Source organism: Bradysia coprophila, unplaced genomic scaffold (assembly GCF_014529535.1).
Source record: "Bradysia coprophila strain Holo2 unplaced genomic scaffold, BU_Bcop_v1 contig_358, whole genome shotgun sequence".
Taxonomy (NCBI): Eukaryota; Metazoa; Arthropoda; class Insecta; order Diptera; family Sciaridae; genus Bradysia; species Bradysia coprophila.
The window spans coordinates 3654375-3668055 of record NW_023503616.1 but is presented as its reverse complement, the minus strand read 5'-3'; the positions used below and the strand labels follow the sequence as shown (position 1 = coordinate 3668055).

At 36.3% G+C, this 13681-nt stretch overlaps 1 protein-coding gene across 1 annotated transcript; it reads right to left on the bottom strand.

Moving 5' to 3' along the window:
- Positions 1 to 2150: 2150 nt before the first annotated feature.
- On the bottom strand, positions 2151 to 12496 carry LOC119081261 (protein disabled). Its single transcript, XM_037189997.1, has 10 exons — positions 11510 to 12496; positions 9459 to 9574; positions 9144 to 9386; positions 8885 to 9082; positions 8672 to 8824; positions 5827 to 8611; positions 5665 to 5760; positions 4616 to 5593; positions 4358 to 4508; positions 2151 to 4291 (listed from the first exon to the last, which is right to left on the bottom strand). Exons 1-10 carry the CDS (start codon positions 11544 to 11546, stop codon positions 3394 to 3396), a joined length of 5655 nt encoding a protein of 1884 aa, XP_037045892.1. The 5' UTR covers positions 11547 to 12496; the 3' UTR covers positions 2151 to 3393.
- Between the last annotated feature and the right edge of the window lie 1185 nt (positions 12497 to 13681).

Sequence of the window (13681 nt, the reverse complement as noted above, 5' to 3'; positions counted from 1 at the left end):
GTCATTTTCTTCTGGACTTGATACGCTCTGGCCACAAACAACAATCTCGAAATGGAATTGCCATCTTTTTTTTCCTCAGTGAACAAATAACATTACCCATGACTTCATCTCCGGCTGAATCAGCTCGGAACAGGTCTGATTTTCACAAATTGAATTCGACTTCAGGTCAACTAGAAATAATCCGATTTCGGAAAATCGTTGAAATACAGAAGTTCTATTTTTTCATCGCTCAGTTAAAAAATAAATATTGATTCGGAAAATGCAGCAAATAAGGAAAAGTCGAAAATTTTCCGAATCCTTCCGGTTTGTTGCCAACGTGTGAAATATGATTATAATATACTAGGAACTTTTACATGACAAAATTGAATTAATTGAATTTTTCGAATTTTATTGGCACTAACCAAAATTTCTCGAAGATTCTTTTAGCAGACAATCCGGCCCTAACCTAATATTTTCTCATACGTCAGAAAAAATAAAATAGAAGTGATGAAAATTAGAATTCTAGAGAATTTTTGTAATAGTACACTGGAACCAATATTGTGGAATCCTGGAGGAGTTGCCGCGCTAAGTTTATGGTGTCACGAATATTAGAGACCTGTCCAACGACATTAATATCGCCTCCTAGAATGTTTCCTACCACCATTCACACGAAGATTTTCGAGTTTTTAAAAGTCCAACGTGCGCGTCTTGGGGAGGTCACGCAGATCGCCATTGTAGATCGCAGATACGCGGGAACACACCTTTTCCATACAAACTAATTCATCAAAACTAAATTTGTATGGCGTGGTGAATTTTTTGTATGAAACGTGGTGTGTAACCCGCGTATCTGCATCTGCGTGACCTCCCCAAAGTATACAGCCTTCTTCAAAACGACCATAATTTCAGACAAACCCGTTTCTTTTTGTGAGAGATGTCAATCAAAAACGATTTTGACTATTACCCGTTGAGTGGCATAAATATCGTCTTTGTGATTCAGTTACGAAAAAAAGTTAGTAAAATTGAAATGGTGTACGTAAAACGTTAGTACTGAGATGTTTTTTTACAAAGAAATGTAAAAGTTGTTTCGCTAAATGATGATCGTGTTCCCTTCATAGTTAATTTTTAATTCTGTTAAGGTAGAGCACATCTCGTGTGCCAATAGATAATTTTGACACAGATGCTACAATTTCAAACTTCTATTGATGAATCTATCTTTTTCTTGATTCAGTTATAGTCTTGTTCACTGCAAATTCAGTAGGTATACTAGTTAGGCCAGCCAAGCCTGGACTGGCGATATGAGTCGACTTGGAAAATCACAAGTGCCAATTAGTAATTTTATTGAATTTGCGCCTTTTTTTTTATTTTCTCTATACGAGATTTATTCAATATAGCGAAAAAAAAGGCTGCTAGGCGCAACCAGCAAAAAAACGATCTTTTCAAAAAACAAGTTTACAATAAATAAAAATCATCAATTCTATTCGTTCCTAATGTTCCCAAAATGCAGCTAGCGTTCCTTCGTTGAATGGCAATAGAAACCTTCTGTAATAGGTAATCCATAGAACGCGATTCACCGGAAGCCCGTCGCATCAATGATCCTAATTTCTTTATAAATATTCTAGTTTCTGGGCCCATGCGCCTTTTGTTTATAGTTTGATAGTTCTAGCTCTGAGGCGAGAACGATAGTATATTTACATACAGAGCACTGACAAGAAGCTTAGAAAAGGGAAGTTCAAGCCAAGAATTCAACGCTTGATATTTTATCTAAAATTCGTGGCGCTTTTAGCGTGTACCTATTTGCAGACTAGTAAGCCAACCCAAATTTTATGAACAAACATTAGGGTAATCGGACACAAAAAAGCAAATAAAATTGTCTGAAAAATTACAATTTTTCTTTTTATATTTAATTACCCTAAATAAATAATTGCTCCATTCAGTTTATTTACAAAAGTAATACAGAAACTTTTAAATTTGTATTCTTCGTTACGGTTTTAATAATTCGTAAATTGTGAAGAAATTGTTCGAAAAGCTTATCTTTTCCTTACACATCAAATATTATGGCTAAATTCACAATACTTAAAACAATTAAAAAACTTAAGCCAAAAATGCACAACAATTTTAAAATAATGATTTTTATATTGTAGAGGAAATGTTTTATATTTATAGAATTATTATTTTTTTAAATTATATTTCGAGAGTGGTGAGGCGGAGTGTGCTTCAAAAGCATTTTATTATAATGAATTCGTTTTAAAATTGTAAATTATTTGTGAAATTTGATCGATTTGGTTTATATTTATAAATATTTTTAATTGGATTTAGTTGTTCGTTTGTTAATTAATGCTGGTTTAAATTTGTATATAGAGATGGCTATATATTGAGTATTATTTATCAAATTCGACATTTAATTTTTCATTCGACTATAAGCTTATACATTTCTGAAATATTAAACATTATTAAAGGAACACTTCTAATTTACTTTGTTTATTTTGTATATAACTCGTTTAATTAACTGTTTTCTTTACTTCATTTTTGTAACACAAAATTTTGTTAATTGGTATCAATCATTCATTTCCTCTTACTTTGTTGCATTTCATTCGAAGATATGTTTCGTTCAATTTGTTTAAGTGGCAAAACATCAATATATTTGGAATTACGTTCGGTTTTACTCAAATTTTTTTCTTTCACGGCACATCTCTTTGTTGCTCATTAATATCAATAATTTCCAATTTATAAAAATTTATTTTAAAAATGGAGAAACTTAACAACTCTGTCTATTTCTTCCAATTTTTTTTAACATTCGACTGAAATTGTTGGTTTGCACCAAAATACTGTTTGTATACCTGAAGGGGAGCTCTAAACAGAAATTAACCTTTTGTAGACGGTAAACACCGGTTTGATTCCTTTGATTTGGGAAATGGTGAGGATATCGCAACAAAATCGTAAAATCTGTTACTTTCTTTGGGTTAAGTATTTCCTAATGTTTGATACAAAATCTATAACTCCAACATGTTCATCAGAACTCTCTATATATAAGAGAACACTATCCAGAGCTCTCCGCTTATTCTTGTCGTCATTGTCTATAGCAGATGACTCCGGCATTTCTCGGCCGTCCTAAACGAGTCGGGCACAAAGCGAAGCGAAGAACTCTATTCAACAAACTATAAAGTAAGATTTTGCATCAATATGTTTGGAATACTTAGATCAAAAGAAGCAACGGATTTGATGCTTGCAATATGCAGACACACAAAGTAAAGTTTAAAGGAATCGAAACTATGCAACAGGCGCGTATGCATTATTGTTGCTCTAATCACAAAATATTTCGTACCGAACTGTGTTGGTGAAAATATTTTTGATTGTATACTTGATCGCAGTAATGTGCTGGAGCATCTTTAGTGCATTTCGTTTCCTTGAACGCAATCAGATGTTTTCGTCAAATTTAGCGAAATTACGTTCCCAGTTAAACTGCCCGTTACCAGCGCCGTTTTTATTTTTATTGTTATTCGTTTCTGCATTAGTTTCGGCAAAGAAATCATCGTCTTCAAAGGGATCTTCTTGTTTTTTAGCAAAAATATTAACCGACTCAGATTTTTTAATGTTATCTTGCCGTTTCGCCGTGGTTTTTAGATTCTTTTTTGGCAGTTCAGCCACCCATTGGTCTTCATTTTCGAAAGAGAATTCAGCTTTCGAGAAATCGTCATCTTCAAACAAATCAAACTTTGAAACGGTTATTTTATCATCGAATCGAAGTTTTTGTGAAATTGTCGGTGTTACATCTGCATTCGGCGTAACAGACTTTTGAACACTGTGAGTATTAAGACGTGGCGTTTCCTTTTCCGAAAAGTCATTAGAAAATCGTAACGATTTACCGTTGGACGGAGAATTGAAATCAGACTCGAAACCTTGTTCATCGTCGAATGTAAACTTACCGCTGTTCGTTGATCGCGGAGTCTCTTCGTAATCGTCATATTCGTACTCATTACGGCTACTTCTAGCACTTTTCGGAGCATCGTCAACATATTGATCGTCGGGGTAATACACGTCCCGACTGCTTTTGCTAAATTTATGCATGCTTTCCATGTTCCGATCGAACGAAAATGATGAATCCTTTTTACGTCGCTCGGCCGTCATTGTTCTTAATGCTTCCTGCTTACGGCGAGACATTCGATAATTGGGCTCATTTTCATAGTCGGCAACTTCGTATTCCAATTCACTAGAACGATGAGCGGGTGGATAACGCATTGTGGTTGATGCATAACTGTTTGCACGTCCATCGATGGGTAAATCCTTGCCACGGGATCGCATTTTCTTACGAAATCTAATTAAATGAAAAAAATTAAAAATTAACTCAAAATTTCGATGAAAATCGTTAAGCATGACAAACCGCCGATCTTTTTCACCATCGGATCCGGGAAGTGTGTGAGTCAAAGCACGACGACTTTCAGCCAATCGCCTCTCAGATTCTGACGCACTTGCAGGTCTTTTCCATGACTTTTGAGACGATGTTGGAGTGAGTTCTAGACAACAAAAGCAAACTTTTTTTTGAGGAAATGCGAATCAGAATTATTGATTTTTGCAAAATGATTTTTCAAAAAAAAAATTAAGTTCAAAGTATTCGAAACAAAACAGCTTGGAAACTCACCTTCACCGTCCCACGGAGATGATCCACTACTTTTTCTCGGTCTAGACAACGCTGGCCGCTGGAGACTTCTTGTGTCTCCTGGTGCACGTCTAAGCACAACATCACCTTCAGAGTCCTGTTCGTACTCTTCATTGGATCTTTGCTTCGCTGCCTTTCGTATTCCCCGAATCTTTTCCGCTGATGTATACCGTTCTCGAAAGTCTTCGCGACTGTCAGCACTTCCATACATATCGCCACTGCCAAAACTTTTTCTACGACGGCTAGCACTGTCATACGACTCACAACTTTCGCGATCAAAGCTTCTCTTATCCACTTTGTAGAAATATTCTTTGGAATTTCGGTGTGACGGACGCTTAAATCCTGGTTCGAATTCATCATAGTCCTTACGACTCTTAGCTCTTGGATCATAATCGTCATATTCATCAAAATCGTACGAAGGTCGATCATAGTCTCTGTAATATTTTTTCTTGTCGTACATTTTATAGTCTTTCCGGTAATCATAACTCTCGCGTTTCTCATACGGAGGTCCGTACGTACTTCGCTCATAACTACTTCGTTCAAAACTCCGACCTCCACCTCGTTCTCCATTTTCCCCATCATCTTGCGGTGACCAACTGTGATGATTATTTGGATGGTACCAATTTGCTTCGCCAGTATCGAAATTATCGCGATTGCGTGACGCGCTATTTTTTGACCTTTTATCACGATGATTTTTCGTCATTTCCTCTTCATATTCATAGTCATCGTCTCCTGAATGCATTCTTCGTGCATGTCGCATATAAAATCCATGTCGATCAGGATGAAGTCCACGACGGCCACGCTCACTTTGCTGTTGCCCATCGTCATCCCATGGACTGAGATCACGTGACGAAGATGAAGTATGGCCACGAGGCCATCTTTTGTGATATTCCTGTTCGGTTTTCCATTCGTTTTTCTCGTCTGACGAACATGAATCGACTGGATGCTCTTTGGTTGCTTCTGAGTAAAATATAAAACGCAATGAACATCGAGCGGAACTAGAGTGACTAGAGTAAAAAATGATTGCTTACCGTTTTGCTGCTTTGGTGATTTCACTAGGTTGTCCTTGACCGGCTCGGTGATCGTGTCAAAAACAGCCCAAGATTCTGCAACTACTGGTTGTGCATCTGAAATTTAATAAGAATTATTAAAATTATTTTTTCGTACAAAACAAGTTTCCGTATAACGCTTACCTGTTTTGCTTACTTCTGGAGAAGACTCGAATGCTGCATCTCCAACCGAAACTGGTTTCACTGATTCCAACAAATTTGCTACACCTTGTGCCATTGGAATCGGTGATCGAGATGTGGAATTAGCATTATTACTTAATCCATCAGCTGCCGGTTGGGATAAAGGTGACTTTGGCATCATTTCCATACTGACCGGTGATTTTTGTACGGGAATAGGAGATGTAGACATATCATTCAACGATGGCGCCCTTTGTGTTACTTGCGAAAGAAGCTGCTGTTGCTTTTGCAATCGAATCGGTGATGTGGATGCATTTTGTGATTTCGTTACCGGTGACTTGGAAATGCTTGGAGACAAATGGTCTCGACTGTCCAGTGATAAATTTGATATCGCCCGGTTCATGTACTCATCAATTTCTAAATCATCTTTGCTACCTAATATCGGTGACGGTTTCAAGTCGGTCAAAGCATCATTTTCTTCATCAAGATTGATTGAAATATTGATTTCGGGAGAGCTTTCATTGTCGGTTACTTTATTATCGCTATCGTCATTTATGACACTGTTATCCGCTAGTTCGCACTCATCATCGTCCTGCTTCTGCAACGCAAGTGGAGTCGGCTTATCAAACAGATCTTCAACTAAAATTATATCACGTAAGGCAGCGTATCGATCCTTTGCTTGTGATATGGCCTGAGTTATTTTTGTGTCGATACGTGGTATTGGAGCTACAGGTGCTGGCACAACTGGGTCTTCATTGGAATCATTATCTGAAAAGCTGGATGTGTTATCATTTTGTGGCTCATCATCTTCTTGACTTTTGAGTTCTTGATCCATAATTCTAAATACGGCATATCGATCAACAGCGCTTGAATTATTAGTTTGTGCAGCGGCTACTTTTTCATCGAAATTGTCAAAGTTGGGAACAAAACCGTTACTATCATCACCGAAATTATCGTCAAATTTAGCAACAAAGGTAGCATCGTTTGAGTCATCAAAGCTAACTTTGAATAATGCTTCCGATTGTATTGGTTGTACTGGTGGATCGGCAATCGGGATACTTTTCTGTGATGACTTTTCGACGAACTCCGAAAGGTATTGCGTAAGTTCAACAATGTTCATTGTACTGAGTTTATTGGCTGGTACGTTTAGTTTAGCTGCTAGATCGTCAATGCCCAATGTCAACAGTTGAGTGAGTGTAATATCCGGTAATGAAATATCAATTGATTTATCAGGCTTTTTGTTGGAATTTGATGTAGTTGCAGTTAATGGCTCCGGATGACGACGTCCGCGATTCTTGGTGGAGCCTCGTTGAGGAGGTGGCAGTAATATTGGCAAATCATTTTTCGCCGAAATCGGTGTTAGATATTCATCTTCATCCTTAACTTTCTTAGCCGGACGACCCGGACCTGGAAAACTAGAATCTGTTCTTGTTACTTTACGTGAAGGCAACGGCAAGGCGGGCGAATTTTGATCGTTCTGCTGATTTCTACGATTTTGAGAAATGTAATCGTATCTTGTTGTATCGCGATTAATTGATAGGGGAGATGGTCGAATAACAATATCTGAAAATTGCTTCTTTGGTGGTAAAGGTGGAGGCTCTGCATGCGACGATGAGTCGGGTCGAGGTGGAGGCTCTGGTGCTGTTTCATTTTCACTTAACGAATCGCTTTCCTGTAGACGTCTCATGTTGATACTATTTGAATCTCGCTTGGAATACTTTTGCGAAAACAAATGCGGTTTCATTTTCTTACTGCTAATGCTGCTGATCACATCGACTGTATTTTGTTTGAAAACGTTTGGGCGATTGCGTGCCAGAGACGAGTCGCTAGCATCCGAACTGTGACGTTCGACACTTTTGTGCGTCATATAAGCTGAGTAACTTTCCGGTGGCAAGTTTACTTGCAATGGTCCATTGAAATCGGTGATCCTTTTGTCTATGTGTATTTTAGCCACATCATCACTGACGATTTTCGTCTCTGGTAGGACAGTTGACTTTCCTTTTGTAACGAAATTAAATTCGAATGGGTCGAGGGGTGATTTTGAAAAGTCGTCTTCGAATGGATCAAATTTCTTCATCCTCGGTGAAAACGGATCGTTATCAGTGACTAGAAGTGCCTTATTATTTCCTATTATCGGATCGTCAGTCTTATGTTTGTCTAAATCCATTTTAAAAATGCTCTGTTGTGACATTGGAAAGGTATCGGTTTTTGTAAAATTCGCTGCAAAATCAGCAACGCCACCGAGTCCACTGTTCGATTCCGCACTTTTTTTACCTACTTCTAAAAGACTAGATGCTTCCAAATTCGTAATTGTATCCTTACATGACTGTTCTTCACTGCTTCCGCCGTCACTGGCAAGTGAAGTAAAGTTGGCTGAAAAACCGATTTCAGGCTCAGACAAGTCCTTTAACACTTTCTTTCGTGGGTTCTTCAAATCTTGGAAAAAATACTTTTTGTCGATGTAAGGCCTACTCTTGCCTGTGCCTAACGGATCAAGATCAGTAAATGCATCAATATGCTGTTCTAAAACGGAAGGACTCTCGCCAAAATCATTCGATTGCGAATCATCGACGGGCTGCTTAATTTGTTCTTCAAGCGATGAAACAGCCACAGTATTCGTTGTACTGCTTTTGGTCAACCAGTCATCGCTAGGTAAAGTTTTAGCAGTACATACCGTCGATGCTGAAATGGATGATTGCGAGGTGACTGTTGGTTTCGAATCTTCCGGTGGTTTAAGTGCTTTCGAATGTCGCGATTTGGATGACTCTGGCGGTGGCAGTAGATTGTATGTCTGAAAACAGTTTACGGCGTTACAAATAATGGAAAAAGCTTTTAACTCAACAAGTCTTACGGGGAAGTGAGTGAATGAATCACCGAAGGGATCATCGTTCGATTTAGCTGTCGGTTCGTTCGGTGTTATTCGTTCCATTTGTGTAATTCCACGCTGAATGGAACTGAGTTCTTGTTCAAGATCAACTAGGTCAGCGACCGATTCAGGTGACATCTAATTATAGCAAAATTGTGACTTCTTATTCGACTAAACAACAGATCAATAAAATTTTACCTCTTTGTGCGATGTCTTGCTAGTTGACGGTTCGTGAGATATATTGGTTAAAGGTGGACTAGAAGAACTCTTTATCGACAGTGCTACGGGTTGATGTTCATGAATTGTTTTACTCTGAATGTGTTGACGGGCCAGTTCGATTTCTTTCTTTTTCAATTCAAACACCACTTGAAATAAGTCACGCATAGCTAGTACCACCTAAAGGAAAGCACTTAAGATATAGCGAACGAACGATTTTATCGCAGTAACAAATTCTCACCTGACTCGCAGCTTTGTCTGTTTTAATACCGAAAAAGCGATGACCACTGTCAGGCGATCCAAATATATAGCCAAACGCTCGGGAATCTGACATATCTTGTGCTATAAATGATATTTTATGCACTGGGTGATGATACAGCGAATCACTGGTTTTTTCGTCTCGAAGTCGCAGGCCATCGATCGTTACATGAATGGTTATTCTTTGCTTATGTTCACCTGCGGCCCGTATTGCCATTTTCAGATCCTATACATTGTACATTGATCAATCGATTAGTTACGTTAACAAGTGATTGCAAATTTTTTTTTTTTTTCATACCTGCAGAGCTTCTTGACACATTCGATCACCTCGAGCCTCGCCTACCTCCAGAATACCAATTAATTTGGCCTTGAATGTAACACCATCACCGAAAAACCTGCCTGGGTCATTACGATCTATGCAAAAATTACAACAGAAAATACACAATTAGTCGATTGTAAACATACACAAATTACTGATCAATAACAGCAATACAAAAACAATTTACATTTTCTATTATCTTGATTTGAGTGCATTATTCTCGCACCGATGACGATCAAACGGCGGAGATTTTTCACAGCGATATTTTAGAAAATTTTATTTACAATTGAGATATGAATGGTTTCAGATTCGGTTAGATCATTTTTGTCAATTGCGCTTGTTTTTATTGCTTTATTGTTTTGCTGTGTTCGTTTTATTGACTTTTTTTATCAATGGATTACACCGAACGTAAACTTAACAGCAGAACGAAAAGTTGTTGTTAACTGTCAACTTGCCGCTCATCTTGATTAGTTTACTTAGGCGGGAAATTATAAAAAACTATTACAGAGCTGTCATCGACATCGGTAGAAGTAAGCGATTATCTAGAAGTAATGTGGTAAAATGCAAAGTAATGTTAAAACTTAGATTGAAAGAAATATATCAGGCTGGATCATTATATTGGATAACTGTGAAAGGAAGCAAATTACGTTAGGTTTGTTTTACGGAGTTTTCGTCAACTGGTTTATGTAACATGGACGTGTTTATATTACCTGCGAGCATCAAAATAAACATCAACAGACTGGCTAAACGCAATATCATAGAACTCTAAATGACGAGATGGTTAGTAACTAGTCGAATTAGTGATGATATTTGCAATGAAATCGTAGCTCTTTCGGCAAGTTATTTTTAACCGACGCCAAAAATTATTCTAAACAAACACTTGTTTCAAAGAAATACAATTTTCCTAGTGTAAAAAATCGCATTAAGATCTAGGCGACCAGCAATAGATATTTGTTCAACGTTCAATGTAAGGAACAAAAGTGAAATTTTCTTTTTGATGGTGTTTTTTGTGCCCAGACAAAAGCGAGGGCCACCAGTTACATAACAAAAGGGGTAAAAGTTGAAAGTAAAGCTTTCGTGTGAATTTAGTTCATCCGAGGCGAAGCCGAATTCAATAAACACACCAGAACGAGATTTTACAACTTTTTATCCCGAATTTTGTAATGGATTTTACATATAAAGGAAGTTGAAAGTTCATGAAACACTTTTTTAAACCGAACTAAAAACCTCAACTACTCTGAATAGTCGGTATGTTCAAGCTGCAAGACTGTTCGTATCGCAATCCACAAAGGTCTTGATAAAGAATTTGGCCAACCGCTTCTCGGCTGTCTATTAATTTTACAATGAAAATGACTATAATTTTTTGGCCTACCAATGAAGATCAATTTTGCAATGAATAATATTTTTTATTGCCTTCCCCATGCGAAAGTAGAACATTACATAGCTCCCTACAAAAATGATCGATTACATGTGAAATATGTGCGGTTAATTTTTCGTGAATTTATATGTGAAATTCAATTTTCGCATGTGGTAGCCAAATAGACAGCTGCCAAGTGTGTTGTTATTCTCGACAAGTATGGAGTTATATCCGAGGGCGAGATATACATTGTATACAACTAAACTTTGAGTTTGCTTTTATCGAAAAAATTTACCTAATGTAGTGAATTACTTTCGCAGCATCCACTGTAACCGAACTTTTGAGACTTTCAACAAATTTACAACAGCTTTTAATTAAAAGTCCAATTCAACATAATTTGACAAGAAAAAAAATTGACTCTGCATTGGCTGCCGGCAAGGAAATATGTCCGACTCATTTATTGTATAAATATACAACTTACACAAACGTCTATTTCGCTGATTAAAGGATGCCCTCGGGACAATAAGAGCCGATGATGAAATATATGGTAAAATTATTGAACTGAGACATTTAATTAGACTGGTGTTATGCTTACCGCATGTTAAAAGGATTTAAAATTCTCACTGAATTATAAGCAACGACAAGAGAAATTACATTTAGAAAAATTACTTACATTTGCATGGGCTAGTTTTCTTCCGAAGCGTTTGCATGTTAACAAAATCCAAAAACTTAAACACCAACAGGATGACTAAGTGTCCTTTTTTTACAATTTACACTAAAAAGTCCATTAGAGCTGAACGCTTGAGTAATTTTTACTAGACGGGTTAATTTTCTTTTAATTCGTAAACCATCACATATCCGCCAATTTCACTTGAAACAAAGTGTTCTTAATTCAATTAGGTAATCAATTTTTAGCCATTTAAAATTGACATCGTTTATATTCTCTGTAAAATCATTTATTTAGTGTTTAACACAACAAAAACTCTTTTCGTCATTTTTTATATCGATTTATCACGCTACTTTCACAGAATGAAAAAAAAGTTCTTACGATTCTCATGACATTATAACTGGTTTTTAGATTTTCATTTATATGGGAATAGGGTGTTTCCCTTTGCAACACTTCTTATGCAACACTGATCCGTTAATGAAAACAATTACTCACTTTGGAGTTTAAGGGTTTTATTGGTGTCGCAAAATATAAAAATCAATTCTTCAACTAAGCTTAATATCAACTAGCTCGTCTCATGAATGGACGATGACACTAACCCACCGGCATTCAAGTATTGATTTTCCAATAATTTTCTACGCAAATTTTCCTAAATGTTCGTGTTATTAGGACAGTCGGTATATAATTTAAGGGGAAATTTTTATTTGTTTGCTTTTCGATGTTGCGTTAATATAATATCGGTTGTCTTTCTGTAAATTGTCGCTACATTGAAATTTATTAACAAATTTTTCAGAGAATTTAGTTCAAACATTTGCAATTTCTTGGCAATTTAAAGAAATCATCAAAGGGTTGGTGGAAAGCTATGATCTTGAGTTCATACACAACCATTTGGCAATCTATATTTATTGGCTATCACTATACAATAATAAACTGCACCTTCTTCATTACAAAGCAAAAATTGTGTGAATGATTATTGCGAAAATCGTCCGCCTCGTGATTTAAAATTTACGATTAAACTAAACACGGCAGTAGAAAGGTAGTTTTTCAGATATTTAGAATTTGTGAAATCAATTTTCCATTACAAAATATCTTAGCTATAACAAGCAATCTTTCCAGAGACATCACTTTTGATTCCTAATCACTTCCAGAAAATAAAATTAATTAATTAAAACACTTGCGATTTCCCTAAGTTGATTACTTCGTAAATTTCGTGATTTCTCATGAAAATTGTTTTCAATTTAAACGGAGAATTGCATTTTCACCAAAATATCCACTTGTTTTCTATACGTGTTCACTACAACCGATCTGTTTGTTGTGTTATAAATAGAAATATTTTGGAAATGAAATTCATCTGATTTTTCTTTATCATCGAATTTTCATTTTATATACTCGTTTTCAATTCCAATGTTTGTTAAGTCTGTGGCAGCCATGTTGTTATTTTCGAATAAATTTTCCTTTGTATGATTTTCTGCGCAATGTTTTTCGACATTCGAGCAGTTCTATATTTTTAAAACATTTTCGATTGGGTTACATGGACAAGAAAACTGATATCTAAATCGACAGATAATCACAGTTCAGTTTTCTATGAATTACCTTGAATAATATTATTAACTTCAAATTATGTTGTTCTTCTTGGAGATGAGTTTTGAGTCGCAGACCAGTATGTTAAGGTCGACTATATTGTCTGTTGTAGATAACGACGGTAATCAGCTCTAGCTACGTCCTGCGTCGTCTTCTATAGCAAAATACGTGTAAGTACGAATAAAGTGAAAGATGTTAAATCAAATCAAGTAATAGATCAACGCACTGACAGTGCGTTGATAGATTTCATGACTATAACAACCCTATAAAATGCATGTCGTCTGTGAAAAGATGGATGAGGCGGAAATAGTGAAAATTTGATGTAGTTATATTTATACCTTTTTGAGCTGGACCGATTAAATTGAGTATTTTATGTGATTTAATAGAAATCAGAGATCAGGAATTTAATTCCCTAAAATAGTCGTCATATATTTAATTTATTTGATCTAGATGACAGAAATGTCCTGATATCCATCATATTCGTTTGTCTTAAAATTTTTAAATCAAAGGAAACTTCTAAATTTATTCGTCAAATGGCGTTTTTTCACAAATTTTGGAGAAAATTCGGAAAAAAGTTTAGTACGACGCTAGTTTTAT

Bases quoted from the DNA above. Each gene is read 5' to 3' on its own strand.
- LOC119081261 (XM_037189997.1), bottom strand. From the start codon at position 11,546: ATGCAAACGCTTCGGAAGAAAACTAGCCCATGCAAAT. The intron at 9,387-9,458 runs GTATGAAAAAAA...TACAATGTATAG, and splicing joins TGTGTCAAGAAGCTCTGCAG to GATCTGAAAATGGCAATACG. The intron at 4,292-4,357 runs GTTTGTCATGCT...TCATTTAATTAG, and splicing joins GATGGTGAAAAAGATCGGCG to ATTTCGTAAGAAAATGCGAT.